Source organism: Geotrypetes seraphini, chromosome 5, assembly GCF_902459505.1.
Source record: "Geotrypetes seraphini chromosome 5, aGeoSer1.1, whole genome shotgun sequence".
NCBI lineage: Eukaryota > Metazoa > Chordata > Amphibia > Gymnophiona > Dermophiidae > Geotrypetes > Geotrypetes seraphini.
In genome coordinates this window covers 63872873-63888851 of record NC_047088.1, presented here as the reverse complement: position 1 = coordinate 63888851, position 15979 = coordinate 63872873, and the positions used below count along the sequence as shown (strand labels likewise).

General features: G+C 40.9%; 1 protein-coding gene across 2 annotated transcripts in view; it reads right to left on the bottom strand.

Annotated features, from left to right (window-relative positions):
- Positions 1 to 591: 591 nt before the first annotated feature.
- The window catches only part of LOC117361296 (interleukin-20 receptor subunit alpha-like), a 70755-nt gene continuing 55367 nt past the window's right edge, over positions 592 to 15979 (bottom strand). Inside the window, exons 7-10 of one of the 2 annotated variants that reach the window (XM_033946446.1) lie at positions 10169 to 10313; positions 8473 to 8591; positions 2620 to 3451; positions 592 to 631 (exon numbers count right to left, since the gene is read on the bottom strand). In XM_033946446.1, coding sequence (XP_033802337.1) covers positions 2639 to 3451; positions 8473 to 8591; positions 10169 to 10313 — 1077 coding nt within the window. In that variant the 3' untranslated portion in view covers positions 592 to 631; positions 2620 to 2638. Of the gene's footprint in view, positions 632 to 2487; positions 3452 to 8472; positions 8592 to 10168; positions 10314 to 15979 lie in introns of those variants that run through there. The other variant, XM_033946445.1, reaches the window with a different exon arrangement.

The window sequence follows — 15979 nt, the reverse complement described above, 5'->3', positions numbered from 1 at the left end:
TACCATAACTTCTTGATCTTGTTTTACCCCTGTAACTTCTTTTTCTATTTTATCTACATTGACTTTTACTGAGGTAAATTCGAGTTTAAACTCTTTTAGCTCTTGGTTTTGGTCATATAGTTTCTTCTCTACTTCTTTAATCTGTGGGTTCAAAGAGTTTCCCAGCTTAATAACCAAGTCCCAAAGTGCATCCATAGTTAATTTAGTGAATTTTTCAACTGTAAAGGCACTTTCGTGTTTAGTTGCTTAGTTCTGAAAAGCTCACCTTCCATATTTTCTTCTGGTTGGTCTTGTTTCTCCTTTCCCATAGTTATTCCAGCTACAGGATCTATCTTAGGACTTGAAAAGTCCATCAAAATATCCACTGCTAGATGGTATAGCTGGCTCTCTGTGGCTGAGGGGGAGTGTCTCTGACAACATGGCTCAGTGTAACATCCAACCCAGAGACTTCCATTACGGCATCACTCTGTGCTGTCGGGTCTAATGGACAACTCCCCGATGCTGTAGACTCCCATTGAAGGCAGCTCAGGAATTGCTCAATCGTCGCAAGAGGGGGATTGTCCGGGCTCCACGAGGCTCCAGTGGTGCTTCTACCCCTTCTCTTCGGCATCACGAAGAACTCACAGTCAAGCTGCAATAAATCATGCAAAATAATGCAACACTGGTAACCCAGAGCATCCTTCCAGCTTTAAGATACTCGCGGCCATATTGAATCCTTCAATGATGGTAGCTGGTTTTAAGCGACCTTGTATCTGCATATCTCACCTGCACTATCGGGTCCAATAACCTTTGGCTTTCAGATCGCAAAGATCTATTTGGCTGACATGGAATCACAACTTGGCAAAAATACCACGGTATTTGACAATAAATAGTTTGATGAATCACAGAAATAACCTTATGCTGAACCCAAAATGCTACTGGCAGCCAGTGCAATTTCTTCCAAACTTGCATAATATGGGCCGCCCTATTCACACCCATAACCAGTCTGGCAGCAGCTTTTTCTACTAACTGCTAAGTTTGAACAGTCAAAGAGATATACTACCAGATGCACACAGCGCTCTACATTTTTTAAATATATATATTTTATTAAGTTTCAAAATATTAACAGTGCAATGTATAGAATAACAAACAGACAATACAGCATGAAAGCACATACAACTTACAAGTATCCATACAGAATCGTTTTATCCCACCCACCCCTTTCCAATAAATAATCATCATAAACAATAAACTCTTTAACCCACCCACCCACCCTGAATGTGCATAAAACTAACCAAATTAAAGACCAAAAATATCTATCCTGATGTAATATAAGATATCAACGGGCCCCAAACCAATTTGCCCTAATAAATCCGCTCTACATCAAACACAAAAGAGACAGTGCCTGCTCAAAAGATCTTACAATCTAATTATGAAAGACACACTGCACAAAAATGGTGACTCAATATATGCTGCTCATGTAGCGAAGAAGTAGAGAGGGTAGGAATGACAGATGTGGTGCTTTACAAATTGGTAGGGTTAAGACAAATGCAGTTTCGAAAAAGTGGGACTTCAGCCTGGACTTTAATACTGCCAGAGACGGAGCCCGACGTACCGAGTTTAGACAGCTCTGTCTGGCTGCCAAACTTAACCTGCTGCTGAATATTGGCGGTGACTGGCTATGTCACATGACATAGCCAGTCACCAGCCAATTCAATAAGTCGGATATTTAGCAGGAGATAACCACCTATCACCCAGTGACTATCGCCGGATAGCCAGCTATGTGCTATTTAGCCAGCTGAGAGCTGTTCTTACCCAGCTAAATAGTGCTGAATATCAGGCCCTTATCAATGAAAGGTATGGCTGGAAGTGGCGTAGTAAGGGAGGGGGACGATCCACCCCAGGTGCGGTCTTGGTAAGGGCACCGGCCCCTGTCCTTCTTTCCAAACCCCCCCCCCCCCCGACATTCCTTCCCAACCCCACCTCACCCTGTACATGTGCCCCTTCCTTTCCATCGTATCTTTTTTATTTTCCCTGCACGAGCAGCATTGCAAACTTGCTGCCCGCATCTGTGTCCCCTCTCTCTGACATCACTTCCGGGCCACATGCCTAGGAAGTGACATCAGAGGAATACCTGACACAACGCAGGCAGCAAGTTCATGATGTTGCTCGCACCTGGAAAATTAAAAAGGTACGGGGGATGGGGGGCACGCGCAGCAGGTTGGGGCTTGGGAAGGAGCGGGGGGGTCAGAGAAGGGGTTGGGGGAGGGACACCACCACCCTGGGCCCCACTAACCCTCGCTGCACCACTGATGGCTGGGTTACATTTTGAGATCTTTTTATTTTTTTGTAAATCTTTATTGATTTTCAAACTAAAACAGTGCAATTCAAATAAAACAGGGGTAGGGAACTCCCGTCCTCAAGCGCCGTATTCCAGTTGGGTTTTCAGGATTTCCCCAATGAATATGCATGAGATCTATTTGCATGCACTGCTTTCAATGCATATTCATTGGGGAAATCCTGAAAACCCGACTAGAATAAGGCTCTCGAGGACCAGAGTTCCCTCTCCCTGAAATAAAAGAACAATAATTACTACATACATTACATTTTGAGATCTCAGAAGAAGGAATGGCATCTCACCGTAGCTGTCGTGATCCATTCAAATGAAAGGACTGTCACGTAACTCGTAGCCAGAGAAACTATAAAGCTGAGAATCATGAGTTTTTAAGAATTCATCACAGTCCAGCTCTGATGAAGGCATTTCTTTCACTTGGGGTTTATTCTTATAGTCTATAACCCCATTTGGCAGCAATTCTGTGCTTGATATATCAGGACTGTTTTCTTCCATTGCATTATCTAGTGATGGATCACAGAAGTCTTCTAGAATGGATTTAAATTCCCCTTCAATAGCTTGAAACTTCACAGAATTGAGGGGAATATCAATTTGGTATCTCAGTAATTTCTTTGCCCTGTCAAGTGGAAGACCCTCTATCATATTTTTCTGGTAATGAGAATTGGAGCTCCCTGTGTCTGAAGTATTTGTAGGTTTTTCATTACCACATATTGGAAACTGCCATCCTAAATAAAGGCATGTAGGTGGTTGAACTGCTGAGGCAACACAGTGGCTCTTATTGCCGGAATACTTTTCCTTCATTGGTTCCAGTGATGAGGCAGAGTAGTTTACATCCACACTTCCGATACAGTTCATTTTGCTGGAAGACCAGGAGGAGAAACTGGGAGAGTAAGCATCATTGTCACCGTACCCTGGCCCAAAGCCATTGTTATGGTAACTATCGTCCCGTTGATTGTTATAATTTTCAGGAATTAGTTCAATTTTGGTGAGCTCCTGCTTAATATCAGAGTTTCCCTCCAAGTCATACATTGCTGTAGAAACTATGGAGATGGAATCAGCTTCAAAATCAGGGTAATTCATTGTACAGAGGTTCGGTGTCATTTCTACATTTATAATTTCCTGTACAAAAACAAACAAACTTATAAGTGGACAAAAATGTCATTGCATTCTCTACTCTGTTTTAGACCAAATAATTTTGACCAACTGATGCAGATATAAATGGAATGGATCTGCAAATTATTGATAAAAACTGCTTCCATCTGTGTGGCAATTGTAAGGGAAGATTCTGGAACACCCCCAACAGTTAGCACACTTACTGCAAAATCATTTTTACATCTAAGACGCATTAAGTGCAAAACTTTATTGCACTTTAATATAAGGTCCTCACAAAATAAAGGATTTGGCCAAGGAGTAAGAAAAGTCAATACTTAGAAAAATTAAACAACCATCTATTTGGGAAATATATGGGGGTGAATTCCATATATAGTGCTCAAAATTGGACACCATAAAAAAAATCAGTGGGAAGTGCCATTTCATAAAGAGCGTGCATCCTATATAGAATATTGCAAAGCACTAATTCCCACATCTAATTTTGGGCACCAGATTTATGCCAGCCGAAACCTGGTATTAATGCTAGCATCCAAGTTTGGCAAGTAGAGGCAGAATTCTATAATTATGCGCATATCTTTTTACCTTTTAGAATTCCCTCCCCCCCCCTCACCCCACAATATTCCCATGTTCCTCCCATGGCTACTCTCCCTTTTGGGACATATGTTATGGAAGCTAGGCACCATGCCTTATAAAATAGTGTCCAGCCAGATGTATGTGCAAATTTTAATTAGCACCAACTAATATCAAGTAATTGGTTGTTAATATCCAATTATTGACAGTTAAGAGCTCGTTAGCCAATTAATTTGCATTTGAATCTCAACATTGCACCCAAATTTGGGTGCCATGGATAGAATCTGGGGGTAGAGTGGTATTTTAGGCAGGATGGTCAAACCTAAATTGAAATGTCAAAGTTGAGACTGGAGAATGACACAGCTACAAATATTTTCCTGTCTCCGCAGGAACTCAATTTCTCCATCCCGTACCCACGAGTTTTGTCACTGTCCCTGTCCCATTCTTGTAAGCTCTGCCTTAATCACACAAGCTTTGAACACTTATGATTTTAAAGTGTTTGAGGCTTGTGCAGATGAGGATGGAACTTGTAGGAATGGGACAGGGACAGGAAAAGAAATCACAGGGACAGGACGGGAAAATGAGGTCTCGCGGGATGGGGAAAATTTGTCCCCGTCTCATTCTCTAGTTGAGATGTTTTAGGTTCTGCTAGTACAGTACTCCCCCGATATTCGCAGAGGTTCTGTTCCAGGAACCCCCGCAAATCTTGAAAAACCGCAAATACATTTTTTCATGGGGGAGACTGAAGAGGGCAGCGGGAGAGCAGCCGGAGCACTGCGAGTGCAGGAAATCACTCGCAGTATGCTCCAACCGCCTCTTCCTGCACTAAGTCGGGCCTTATCCAATCAGGAACACTGTATTTTAGAACAGGTTCTGCCAGTGTAGAGTCTGTTGTAAGATACATAGCAAAATAGATGTTTATGCACTAGTTACACGTGGCAGAAGCATTCATTTCAAAAACACATTTTTAATATCAACGGGCATAATATGGCAACATAAATGTGTGTGCCAATATTTCAGAATACGTAAATATCTCAGTCATATATATGACATTGATAATTCATACAACAACCATACTTGAATCAATGTCCACCATCCTTTTTGAAAACCTCTTATAGATGTCTTTTCAAGGCTTCAGACATACCATTTTGGTTACCACATAATTCGTTACCACATAATTTGGTTACCACATAATTCGTGGTAGCTTCTCTTATCACGTCGGGAAAGGGACCTGTCACATCAGGTCCCTTTCCCGACGTGATAAGAGAAGTGAAATATATTATCAGAATATTTAAGATAAGTTTTTAAGTATTAACTTATTGCTATTAAGCAATAAGCACTTTAAAACAATTGGAAAAATTTAAAAATCACAAAATGGTTTAAAAACAAGAAAAGTATTGAGAGGTCTAGTGAAGAAGCCATAGCCATTAAGAGTTATTGGGTAACCATGAATTATGTGGTAACCAAAATGGCATGTCTGAAGCCTTGAAAAGACATCTATAAGAGGTTTTCAAAAAGGATGGTGGACATTGATTCAAATATTTCAGAATAAACATGTTGATTTGCCAGCACATGCATATATGTGCTAGCCATTTTAGAAACATACATATCTATCTCCCTCTTCTACTAGCAGTTTTTAGTGCAGAGAGCCATGCTGAATGGCCCACGCTGCTCCCGACACTCATTGAGTTCCTATGAGCATCGGGAGCAACGTGAGCCATTCAGCGTGGCTCTCTGCGCTAAAAAATGCTAGCGCGGTTTTGTAGAAGAGGGGGTATATTTTCCAATGCTGTGATAGAGCCTACTATCTTTAGCTTCTATCGCTTTTCTTTTTTTGGGAGGGGCAATAAACAGTAGAGTCTACACCAAGGAAAAGCGGTATATCAAAATAAACTGAACGAACATACATACATACTAGTGGTCTCCAACCATTTCCATGTAAAGGGCCACTCTATGACTACAAGATTTCAAGTTTACACGGACTACTAATTTTGTAAATTGCCTTGGCCTGCTTGTTCGGAATGGATATTAAACATTACCCATTAATAGTAGTATAGATTCTACAACACTTCGAGGATATATTTCAAAAACTCACTTTATTTTGGATTGTCAACAGTAGAAAAATCCATAAATGAGACACTTGAGTTATACACTTAAGAGATTGTTTTTAGTTACTTTGGGGCTCATTTTCAAGAGAAAAACATCCAAGTGGCATAAAGGGGCAGATGAATGTTTTTCTTTCCAAACCCTTCCAAGTTGCTATTTAATGAAACCTATTTTCTAGATAGATATCTATGCTGTTGTTCAGTAGTTTAGCTAAATCTCAAGGGGGCATGCTAGAGGCACGGTGTGGGTGGGACTAGGACGGGCTAATGCCTCTGACATTTTCTGCCATAATAAAAAAATTAAGAATACATCCAGGGCCCAATATGAACTTTTGGGGCTAGAATAAGTGCCAAAAAGGTGCCCAAACAGAAGGGATGTAAACATGACCTCCCACTCCCCCAGTGATCACTGACCTCCTCCCACCCAACCACCCCTCAAAGACGTGAATGAAACTTGTCTATATGATAGCTTCAGATGTTATACCCAGTCCTAGTAGATCAGCAAGCGGGTTCCTGAAGTAGCCTAGTGGATGGAGTACTCAACCTCAGAAAAGAGGACTCAAACCCATATCCTAGTCTAACTATTACATTTATGGCAGCATATGTGAGCCTTCCACAACCCACCCAAATCCTACTGAACCTACATCACCAATGCTTACCTAGATTCACACTGGTTACCAATACAAGCTCGAATCCAATTCAAACTATACTGTCTATTATTCAAAGTAATAAACGGTACTGCACCCACCTACCTAAACAATCGCCTAAATCGGAACCTTACAACCAGTAAGAAAGGACAAAGGAGAACTCCCCCATTCAAAGGAACTCAGCGCAAGAAGATGTATGACAACCTACTAGCAACGCAGGCAGCGAAACTAGACCCCTCCATCTCTAACTTGCTGACAGCAACAAGCTACATCAAATCATTTCAAAAAGAAATCAAAACTCTGCTATTCAAAAAATTCATCTAGATACCTTAACTCCCCCCTTTCCCTTCCCCCTGCCCTGTATAATTCCCCCTCAAATTTCTTCTCCTCTTGCAATTTCACCTCAAAGACTCAGCTATGTAACCAGCCCCCTAAACTGTAATCTACCTGTAAATGTCCAGTTTTCTTTTGTTGTAATCCTTATATTTCTACGTATCTTGTAATTTCTCCCAAAGACTCTACCATTTAACCAGTTCCCTAAATTGTAATTTTTCCTGGAAATGCCCAGTTATCTTCTGATGTAATCCGCCTAGAAATGCAAGGTACAGGCGGAATAGAAGTCACTAATGTAATGTAATGTAAAGTAATATAGGTGATACCTGTAGGTGTAAGGGCTATTGAGATGATATACAGTTGGGTCCAGTAGGTTTGGAGGGCTCACCATACAATATAAGGGGGTTATGGTGAGATGTGTATTTTAGAGAGTGACACGGTAAACGTTACTGTGAGAATTCCACAGTTACCATAATAATTCCCATGGTAATAGGAACCTGTTGTCAATTTTGCCCAGTATTACCACAGTAACGGTTGGCCGTGCCATGGTAGTGTCGCGGGAATGAGAACTGCTGCCATAGTAATGTCGCAGCATGGGGACCCAGGGCACCTTCCCCCAAAGCCAACCCATCCCCCCCCCCCCCCCCCCCCCCCCCCCCCCCCGCCGTATCTCATCATACCCTGGTGGTCTAGTGGCTTCTTCGGGAGCAGGAATGAGCCCAACTCTTTCCTGTCCCCTACTGCTGGTAGAGCACCACTGGTCTAAAGATGTTCACAATGGCTGCCGAAACTTCATGGAGCAGTCTCGCAAGACTCGAAGCAACCACATTTCTGAAACCTAAATGCCCTGGAGAACAGGTGTAGATCCTGCTGTCCATCTTTTTGGACAAAGACATGCATTCCTCTTCTGAAATGGAAAATACGCATTTGTTCTTGTCCCCACCCAAGTCCCATCTAAACTTGCCCAGACCACGCCCTCTTGTTATAAGCATGTTTTTGAGATTTAGTAGTGTAGTTATCAATGTGAGCTACGTAAAGATGTGTTATTTTACCACTAGCTTGGGCCATTTTAGCACATGTCCCATTTTATGTAATGAGACCAAGGGGTCCTTTTAGGTCAGGTTTTCAGGATATCCACAATAAATATGCATGAGATAGATTTGCATCTCAAGGAGGCAGTGCATGCAAATCCATCTCATACATATTCATTGTGCATATCCTGAAAACCTGACCTGGCTCTGGCTCTCGAGGACTGGAATTGCCTACCCCTGTGCTAGAGCCACTGCAAATGTTTTGCAGGTGTGCCAGCATTAGATACTATAATGATATTAACAAGTAGATGAAATTAAATATCATCACAAACAACCATTCTTACCAGAGTGCTTGGAATCTCCATTTTGGAAGGAAAAGATACATATCTTATGGCAAAGTACATGATACAAATCACGATAAGTACTATTATTACACCAAATGTAATAAGATTGATCAGAAGACCTGTACAAGAAACATAAGAAAAGAGTGCAAAGTGGTTTAAAAGTATGCTTTTAGAGCAGCATTGAAAACCTGTCCTATATATGCCCAAACAGCCCAACAATTTTTAACAAATTTCAGCATATGTTTCCATAACCAATTTACAGCTTTACATTTCTTCCCCAGAATAAGAGTTTTTTCATCAAATACTCAAATATTTTAATAATCACACACTAAGAAGGTTGCTCACTAACACTTGGGGAGACGTTGATCAAGGTAGGACAGAAAAGATGATCTTTTATCGCATCTCGTTATACCACAGATTCAGCAACCTGTGGTATCTTTGTCCTATAGCCCAGTGGTCTCAAACACGTGGCCCGGGAGCCATATGTGGCCCGCCAGGTACTATTTTGAGGCTCTTGGTATGTGTATTATAATCACAAAAGTAAAATAAAACAGTTTCTTGATCATATGTCTCTTTAGCTATAAATTACAATATTATTATTAAGACTTAGCCAAAAGGAAAGATTTATAAACTCTAAAGAGTTTTACCTCATGCAAAATTGTCATTTCTTTAAAAAGATATTAACTATTTTTTGATGCCCTCCAAATACCTACAAATCCAAAATGTGGCCCTGCATATGGTTTGAGTTTGAGACCACTGCTATAGCCTGAATCTCCTAGGCCAGCAGAGCATACATCCTCCTGCACAAGTCACCCCAAAGGCTCCAGAATCTCCCAGGTCCAGATCCCCTATCCTCAAAAGGCTCCAGATCTGTCCACCCCTCCCTAAAAAACTGGCCAGATGCCCCAAAAAGGCCTACTGTTCAGATTATTGGTGGTTCAGGGGGTCTTTGGACAGCAGTGATACCCAGTCACTCCTGCACAGTACTGTGCCATAATAAAATGGCACCCCCACTAGTAGTCTCATGTGACTACTGCTAGGAACATAGCTGGTCACTGCTAATATTCAATTGCTCGCTGGCTAAGCTCGCCAGCCAGATAGAGTCGATAAAAAGGTGGTATATCTTTGGCCATTAGGACTTAACTGACTAGCCACTGACCATTGGCCTAGCTGACAATGTCTCAGCTGGCCAAAAATAGATTGGAAATTCAATGCCAGTGGCTGGATACGGCACCAGCATTTGAATTTCTGGTCTTGCCACGGACTGCGGAAGATTGCCGTCTATCTCCTATGATCTGAATAGCTGGAGGCTCATGACTATGAAAGCATTTCAGATCAAAAGGTTTGGTCCTATACTTCCATGGTGCTCCAGATTTCTCCTTCAAATTTTCATGAATTATATTTATTCTTTCAGGATTATATGATAAACTTGAAAATATATACATGCAATCTATACCTATTAGCCATTCTTCATGCAACATGGTACACTTATTCCAATCAACCTATTCCCCTGAACAAACAAGAATCCATCTAAACTTAGGATTGTGTTTTCAACCTCATTTTTTAAACATTTACCCATCTGTAGTTATAAAACAGGAATACAGTATGCACTCAATGAGTAAGAAACTTGAACAGTGATAGCCCATTCTTCCATCATTAATAGAAAGTATCACCATGAGTGGCTTCATTTCTTGACCTGTATGATCAGGAGATGTCTTGAAACATTCCTGGGAAAATCTGTTATGATTCTTGACTCCAATTTTAACACAGTAATGGGATGAGGGGCTCAGTCGTTCATCAAATATGTAGTCAATGATGCTTCCACGAGATTTTTTAAAATCCTTAAAAGAAGGGGAAAAATGAACATTCTGCTAAAATATGTGCATGCTGGCCATAGTGCAAAACAGAGCCTCTAGTTCAGGCAAATCAAAGCTACAAGTAAGTTCTGCAGTATTTACCACCAATTTCACATGTCAACAGCAGCACATTGCAAAAAAAATCATGACTGATCATACAGCTCTTCCATTGGCAAATTATTTTCTAATGTGTGTTTCTATAATATCATCTAGGGCTCCTTTTACTAAGCTGCGGTAGCGTTTTTAGCGCATGCAGAATATTAGCGTGCGCTAACCCTGCGCCACGTGGCTAGAGCTAACGCCAGCTCAATGGTGGCGTTAGCGTCTAGCGCGCACAGCAATGTAGCGCACGCTAAAATCACTAGCGCAGCTTAGTAAAAGGAGCCCCTAGTCTAGTGGTTGGGAAATGGATGGATCATGTATTGTTTTTGCTCTGCTTTATCCCTATCCTAGTCCAACACATTCCCTTGCATCCCACACTTACAGTAGCAGAGTTATGTATGTCTAAATACCAGCTTTCTGAAATCCAGTTTTACATACATATGTATTTGATGGTATCTATACGTGTACCAGGAATAGGGCTTCTAATAGACTGCATTCTAATTTTCCTTTCAAAGTAGGGACCCTAAAATCTAGCATGCCACTCCATGTACCTCTAATGAGCACATTTCCTCACAAAATTTCACTGCTAATCTAACTCTTTTGGTGTTTCTTTATCCATTTCTCATAGAATTTGGGGCCTGGGTAACAATGTTAGTGCCACTTGGCCTTTTTCCCTGTGCCCTGGGGTCTTCCTGCCAACACTGGTGCCACCTTGGTAGAATTCTCTTCTGTTAAATAAAAGATCATCTTTCAATAATCAACAATTTAGGGGAAAGCTTAAAACTAATCTGTTTAATAAGTTTGCTATTAAGATCTAGTTTGACATAACCAAGAGGAGGGAGGAAGAGAGTGTTTGCGGGGGAGGAGGGTATTTTCTTTTCTTCTCTTTGTTTCGGGGGGTGGAGGGGGGACTGAGTCGTAATGGTTGTGCTATGAAACTGATATTATTGCTTGTTCTTGTCTATTCTAGTTCAGTTACCATCCCTGGTTTATATTTTGCTCTGATCTTCTTTATGCTGTAATCTTTTATCATCAATAAAAATCGTTTGACCATAAGATCTAGTTTGACATAGACACATTGATATCTTTTTCCTAGGAATGCCTAGCTTCTTGTAAACCTCACAGAAGTAGAAGTGCTTAATGTAATGTAAATGCTTAATGTAATATAAATCTAGCAACCTTGTGTTTTATGGTATTGCAGATTATTACAAGCACAGGCTATTTCCGCTGTGTACTACTCGTAGACCCCATAAGAATGGTCTCCTTCTAACGCCCTTTGACAGCTGGGTGAAGGGCTTGTTAAATGTATATTGGAAAAAAGGCGGAAGAATGTGGAGACTTGCAAACCTTTTCTTCAGGACAAATTTAATTACAGTATTTTCACTGGGAAAGAAAATGAAAGAATAATTGTACATTTCCCAGTGATGCATTTCAAGCAAAAGTTTGCTAAATCCATCTCATGAATTCCTTCTTTTTGAAGAACTCAGGACCAATCAGATAAGCAAACAGCCTGTCGCACAAAGGATACAGGAGTGTACATAAGGATTTCAGCTTTTATTTTTGCCCTTTGCATGTAGCACACAAGTGTGCATGTACTGTAGATTAAGGTGAGTACTTGCAATCTCCACCTGCTCTCTGTCCAGACTATCACCCTGGTAATAGCTAATGAAAAAATGTGCATATTCATGCCAACGCTTGTATTTTTACACCTGCCAGTATTTTGTAAGAGGCCATTTACCCACATATATGATCAAATGCATAGAAAATAACTATAAAATTACCTTTACATGCAAAAGAGCTCAGTACCACACTTATAGGAGCCTTTACTCACCTGCATGAAGCAGTTAATGTAGAAATAAGAGCACAGCACACAGCCACACTAATAGTTAATATGGCAGCTTGTCACTTAGCACACATTAATTCCTGCATTAACCCCCAAATTCTGTATATGGTGTTTATATGTAACATGATTTTTATTCCTGGGCAGTAAGGATAATTTCCTAATTGCTCATGCCTAAAAATGTATAGAAAATGTCTTGCTTTTATTTCCATAAAACTTTGCTTTTGTAACCAGGATAATCAAATTTTGCAATTTACCTATTTAAAATGTGAAAATGATGAATTTTCATTCTTATAAAATCATAAAAAGCAACAAGTAAATCACAATTAACATGTATTTATATTGAATTTATACAAAGATGACCACAGAAAATTTAGAAGTGAGTAGGTTTTTATTAGATTTTTGATTATATTGTAAGTCACTTTCATGAATCAGCCCCAGATATAGTCTCCCATCATGTTCTCATTATATTGTCCTTGGTAGCAATGTTCTATGTTCAGTAAATCCTGGTGGAAGCTCTCACCTTGCTCCTCTGAGTATGCTCCCATGTTCTCCATGAATGTCTCAAGACGAGCATGACTTTGAGACTTTGAGAGACATCCTACAGCCCATTTTACTTAAATTCGTCACCAGCTTCTCAACCAACTCCACATAGTTTTCAACTTTGTGATTGCCCAGGAAGCCCGAACCACAGCAACAAAGCTGTTCCAAGCAGCATTCTCCTTCCTAGTTAGCTTCTTGGGAATTCTTTGCTCTCCAGTATCTTCTTTATCTGTCAGACAGATTAGGGAAGATGTCTTGAAGTTACTTGAAGGCTGTCAACTCCTTATCTATAACTCTGACAAATTGTTTCATTAGGCCAATTTCATGTGCAATGGTGGTATCACCACCTTCTGGAGGTCCACCAGTCCACCATTTGACATTGTTTCTCCATCCAGAAAACTTGATCTGCCTTTGTGTCCCTGCTCTAACAAAGACAGAGATAGCAGGAAAACATGGTAAAACCACCTTGGAGACCCATTAGGGATGCCACCATTTTGAAGTCTCCAATGACCTCCCAGCCATAGTTATCATACTTCAAGGCACCTAGTAAGGTCTCAATACTGTTATAATCCTCTTTGGGGTGCACTGAGTGAGCCAGTGGAAGAGACAGATACTTGTTCCTGTTATGGAGCAGCATGGCTTTGATGCTTCTGATGCACATGTATATTGGTCATGTTACAGGTGATTGCACTTCCCTCAAACAAACTGATCACATTGATGGTTGAAGAATGTGATAAAAGCTTGTTGACCCTTCCTCTGTTTTGTGACTTGCACACTTTCACAAAGTTCCACTGCTTGAGCCTAGATGTCAAAATTTCAGCACTGGACTTGCTGAGATCAAGTTGCTGAGGTTCATTCTCTTCCTCATAGTGGGGACTACATATACCTTTGGTATGTGCAGATTTATTTACCCATATTTAAACCCTGCAGCTTTCCTTATAACATTGATATAACCTTGCCTTTCACACATGAGCCTTCATGTTAAGTTACCTCCCAATTCGTCTTATCATCTTCATTGAGATTAGCTCATAGCCCATTTTTTCCCATTGTTCCTCTTTCCCCTTCTACCACAATGGCTTCTGCACTCTTCTTCCTCCTGATACTGACTTTCCCCAATCTATCCCTTCACCCCAAACCAATAAACTCCTCAACACTATATCACTCACTTTTTGAATTCATTATCTCACCCTCCCTTTTGTCTACAACAGAGGATCTCGAATCAGAAAATAATGGTATATATTGAAGAACCAAGGCCAGTACTGGGCAGACTTGCATAGTCTATGTCCATATACTGCATGGCCATTTGGTTGAGGATGAGCTGGGGAGGGCTTCGACAGAGACTTTAGTAGAGGGAACCTAAGCACAGTACCAGGCAGAGCTTTGGGGTCTGGCCTAGAAAGAGCTAGATGGTTTGTTGATAGTGAGGATATTAACGATCATCCGGAATGGTTACATGCACAGTTAACTATAATGGACTATTATCCATTATATCTTCTACTGTTTTCATCCAATGATAATTTCTTTAGCAAAGATATTCTTCTTAAAAGCACATCACAAGCAGTGAAAATAATTTAGAATTGTTTTACTATGCTGTGGGAGACTACATGTTCCCATATGGAATAATAGGCACATTAAAACACAAGGGAAGATTGTGCATTGGCAGTTTAGCACAGGCTAGAATTTGGTCACTTTAACATTTAAGGAAAGATGATAAATAGTTAACTTTTCAGGAATTGCAGAATAAATATAATTTACCTTCCAATCAATTTAATAAGTGGTTGCAACTTCAACATTGTCTTAAAGCTTTTTTGAAGTGTAAATATCTCTGTTCTTCCATCCTGAGTCTATTGTCTTCCATGTCAGTGATAATATCCAAAAAAGGGGCTGTTTCTAAATGGTATAAACTTTTGCAGGTTAATACATTCTCCCATCCTAAGGGTACTGAATCGACATGGCAATTTGACATTCAGATGGATGTTTCTGAACAGTGTTGGGAATATATTTGGTCCTCTAGTCATAATTCATTAAGATTGGCTGCAATTAAACAATCTATATTTTTTGTATACCATAAAGTCATTTGGACACCTTATAAATTATCTAATAACTCGAATAAGTGTTGAGCGTGCCATATGGTGGTTGGTACTTTAATTCACTCATTATACCATGGTATCATATACGCGAGTACTGGTTACCTGTTTGGGACACTATCTGTACCCTGCTGAATATCAAGGAATCACTTACATTAAGGGCTCCTTTTACTAAGCTGCGATAGCGGTTTTAGCACTCGGTAGACGCTAACGCCAGCATTGAGCTGGTGTTAGTTCTAGCCGCGTAGCGCAGGTTTAGTATGCGCAGCAATTCTGCGTGCACTAAAAACGCTATCGCAGCTTAGTAAAAGGAGCCCTAAATATCATAGTACTGGGCCATTTTGGCCTTTAGCAGCCAATACCTGATAATCACTTGAAATTATTGAGAATTTTGCTCAACTTAGCTGTTAAAATTATCTTACAAAGTGTGGGCAGAGGGAGCATACCTTGGGACATGCATTTTGGTCCTGTCCTGTCATAAAGCATTTTTGGAGCCGTATAGTCTCCTACATGTCCGGGCTGCGTGGTAGGTACACCAGCACAATTGGCTCTAGATTTACCCGAGGATTATGGACCTTTGCCCTGGGGAAACCTGACTCTCTGTAGGAAAATGAGCCTGTTAGTCCGTAAATGTATTCTACAATACTGGACGGTCCAGGACCCCCCGGCATTCTGGCATTGGCGGAACCAGTTGCATCAGTTGGCTACCTGGGAGGCGAGGGATGCTAGGGGGTCACGGAAGCAGAAGCATTTGTTCATGAGCATCTGGGAACCCTATTTGCAGTCTTTGCATCCCAAAGATCGTGGTGTGCTAATTACGTGGCTGTCCTAATATGGGCTGATCGCAGTAGTATGGGTAGAATATTTAGGGGGAGGGGTGGAAGGAGAGTAACTGGGGGGAATAACTTTGATTGCTGTTGGTTCATTTGGATTTGGCTATGAGACAGCCAACATCGGGTGGGGAGGGGGGTGTTCTCTGTTTTTGGGGGGTTTCCTTTTGTACTTCAGGCATTTGATCTAAAAGTTTTCAAGTCAGAGTGGGGGGGAGGGGAAGGATGATGGCTGGCCTGCTCCAGAGC